This window comes from Austrofundulus limnaeus, unplaced genomic scaffold (genome assembly GCF_001266775.1).
Source record: "Austrofundulus limnaeus strain Quisiro unplaced genomic scaffold, Austrofundulus_limnaeus-1.0 Scaffold2069, whole genome shotgun sequence".
Classification (NCBI taxonomy): Eukaryota; Metazoa; Chordata; class Actinopteri; order Cyprinodontiformes; family Rivulidae; genus Austrofundulus; species Austrofundulus limnaeus.
The window spans coordinates 10,142-13,775 of NW_013954471.1; the positions used below are offsets into that span (position 1 = coordinate 10,142).

The 3,634-nt window shown below is 40.0% G+C and overlaps 1 protein-coding gene across 1 annotated transcript in view; it reads right to left on the bottom strand.

The window, feature by feature from the left end:
- The window catches only part of LOC106536988 (galactose-specific lectin nattectin), a gene marked incomplete at its 5' end in the record, with an annotated part of 5,858 nt that extends 4,753 nt beyond the window's left edge, over window positions 1-1,105 (bottom strand). The window contains 1 exon segment of the mRNA XM_014034354.1: window positions 1,002-1,105. Coding sequence (XP_013889808.1) covers window positions 1,002-1,105 — 104 coding nt within the window.
- Window positions 1,106-3,634: the final 2,529 nt, after the last annotated feature.

Below are 3,634 nucleotides of genomic sequence, written 5' to 3' on the forward strand. Positions count from 1 at the left end.
TGTAGTGTTCAGACTTGACATAACAGGAGGTTGTCTAACCTTTTCAGGATATAATATAGATCCCTGTGTAGGCTGTAACTGAGTTGGATTTATATAAAATACACCTGTGCACAAACCCAGGTCAAGATAATTATTAAAAACATGTGTGTAAAATCCAATAAAATATAAAAAATGGACATAAAAACATTTTTATCTGGACCTGGATTAAGCTCAATATTTCCAATGACTAAAAGAATATTAAACAGAAGTCTTAAATGTTGTTTCTGACTGGTTAAAACAGAGTCTGTTCTATCCGTGCCTCTAGCACTAATGTCTTTTGTCCACTGMTGAAAAACAGTAACATAGGCCCAAATTAMWACCCGATCAGGTGAGGTTCTGAATCCAGTCAATAGCTTGCTGTTCTTTTCTTCGCTGAATGGCACACACTTCAAGGCTTGAATAACATGGTTCCCACCATGTCGGACACAGGCATGCTCACCAAAACCAGTAGCTCCAGTTTGATCCTCAACAGAAAAACAGGACACGGCTGATATTGATCCAAATAGGCAACAGAGTAGCTGGTATGCCTCACTTGTTAGATTAGTCGCTCCGTCCCAGCTCCCACCGCCACTCGTCCAGGCCGGCAAGTCCACCTCAGGTGCTCCATCCAAACACGATTATTCTGTAAGTCCAGACCTTATTTGTTTCCCTCACAGATAATTAAACATAATACTTCAGAAAACATCACAGGAATAAAGTAAACTGAACGAGCTGAAAAATGTGACCCAAATCTAAAGATATCTCTGCAGCAGCAGGAAACTAAACTCAACTTTTCTGCGCTCACAGACACTCTAAGTCCAACAACATGTTTACCAGCTAAAGTGGATTTTGCAKATCTGTCCTCTTTAGGCCTCAGTATCTGGTGCAACGATGGAAAGAGGAGTGGGCTAAAATTCCTCCAAAACCATCCTTTAAACTGTGAATCAAGAGCAACACATCGTCTATAAACACTGAAGCTGTACCTCGGCATTATTCCAGGTGGTCTCGTGTCTTGTGAACAGGTAGCATTGCTGGTCATAAGGGGTCCAATCAGGTGGGCAGGAGCCACACAGTCCCGGGTCACAGCCTATTCAGACAAAACAAAGGTGATTTTATTCAAGGTGAACTAAAGAATCAGTGACTGAAAAAATCCTTTTTATAACTGTAGTGTCCAAGGATGGGGGGCCTCTTCTCAGGAATGCACAGATGTGACGTCTCTTAGTTACTGTTTCAGAGCTCGGCACATATTACCATATTAGTAAGAAGGTATACCGTGACAAAATTTATGGTACATTTGTGAAGCCTATAAAGAGCCTTGTACGCCCCCACCATTAGCCTTCATTCCCCATCTTTCTTACTTGGTGAATCATTTGGCATGGAAGGCCATAATTTGGTTTTTGGCTGTAATCTCCTGAACTGCAAAATAAAGATTCTTGCTGTTCAACCAGCCTGTTTCAGAGTTCTCTCTTCATTGAGCAACAGCAGTTCCACTTGAACCAGAAGACGTGGTTATTTCACCTCATTTAATGGCGTCACGAGACAGAGGTCCTATACTCCAGCAGATACCACCGTCGCACTGAACCGTTTTCTGCAAGCCGGCTAAAAGGGTGAGTCATTTTTCACCAGACAGGSAACACTTCAGTGGGTGATGAAGGTATTTTTGGGGTTTGACCAAAAGTTTCTGTTCGGGGATTTTTGTGGACTGTTTGTTGCTCGGATGAAGACCTCTGGGTAAATTCTAAATTCTTGTGGAACTTTTCTTTTCTTTTTTGCAACGTTCCGTTGTTTGGTCTGCATTAAGTAGGGGTTTTCTCTCTGAGGAAAGACAGCAGGGTTCTGGGTGAATGTTGACAATGTGATTTATTGACTGTCTTCAYCTCAGCTGTTCCTTTTCTTGGTTTGTGTATGCAGGCATTTGTATGACGAGTCCCTGGTTTAGTTGCCGGTGAAGATTTGGGGTCTACAGAGAGAATACAGCTGTTTATTCTGGTTTTTGGTTTATGAAATTGATGCATGCAGAAAGATGAGAATTCATAACAGGGAGGTTGCGGGGCTTTGATTTAATGCTATGCATTTTGCCTAGCCAGCGCGTGGTATTCCATGAACACAGGAAATTACCTGTAATTCGCTCAAGAGTAAAATGTATGCATTTAATTTATAGCCTGGTTGAAATTTAGATAAAATTGAAGTTAGGACTGATTTGGACTTTTGCAACTCGGCTGTTCATGTGGGACTTGACTGCATTATTTTTTTATTGTTATTTTACATAGTTTTTTGTTGCTCCATAGAGTTCAGCCTGCTCTGAAGTTGGGAGACAGGCAGAGCCCTGTATGTGTGGGGGTCATGTGGCTGTGATTAATAGTCCAGCTGGGACTCTAGGTTGAAAAAGATGAAAAAGAAAAAAGGAAGAGCTGCTCTGTGCACATGGTGCTTGTGTGTCTTTTCAGAGCGGGACTCTGTTGATTGTCTGCAGCACACTGATTACAAAATAAATACATAAATGAATGAATAAATACAAAATACATAAATAAATAGATGAATGAATAAGTAAGATGTTGATATAATTATTGCTATGGTTTATTAGTAATGCACATCACAAAATATCRGTGTGTGGTCTCATGACGAAGTGGGGGGTGTGTTTGTGTATTTAAAAGCAGGGCAATAACTGCTTCTAATAAGAATTATGTGCCGAATTTTGACTGCACTGCGGTTTATTTTTTAGCACAATTCTAGTGAATGTCTGTTATGAAATTTGACTCATCTTGACGAGGCAAATTGGCGTGAATGATGCATTGACGTGTGTCTGATGAACCCACTATAAAGGTCAAAACACACTGATTTATGAGGGGACCACACCCATGTCTACATATTGACATGACATGAACCTTGAAGAACAGAATCACGTCTTTATACTTTGGAAATATACAATTTACATATTTATTGCTTCTAGAGTACACTTGAATTTTTTTCTCCTATTTTTTTCTGCTTGACTGTGTGTGCATTCTTTGTTTGAGTGTGTCTGCATGATACTGTGAATCTGCAGCTGTCAGCAGTAAGATTAAAATCCATCCTCTTACGGTTAGGGAATCAATTTATATTTGTGTATGATTATTGATGTTTTGTTTTTTTATAAAGCAGGCTGACTAGATTTTATGGTGTTGCTGCAGTGCAATTTTGTGTATGAATTCCTGGCTTAAGTAGTATTTTTCGCATTTTTATTGGCTTTTCTCTGCACCTGTGTAATGATAACATGCGTTTATCATGTATTTACCTGATTGTGTCAGAATGCTCAAATTTTAGACATGACTTTTCAATAGCACAAAATATTGAACCTTTGTTTTTGTTTTTTTTTCTTTCTTTTTTCTTTCTTTCCTTTGTTTCTCAACGAATGAGAGTCCTGTAAAAAAGAAAAGACAGGGAGTCTTGCACCCTCCTGTCGTGGCCAGGGGTCAAGGGGGGGTCATCCTGCCCACGTCGGATTCTGGAACCACACCTATGAAATAAGGCCAGTCTGATTTACCAATGAATCTCTCTCTCTGTTTAGACAAATGTTGTCATACACACACACACACACACACACACACACACACACACACACACACACACACACACACAC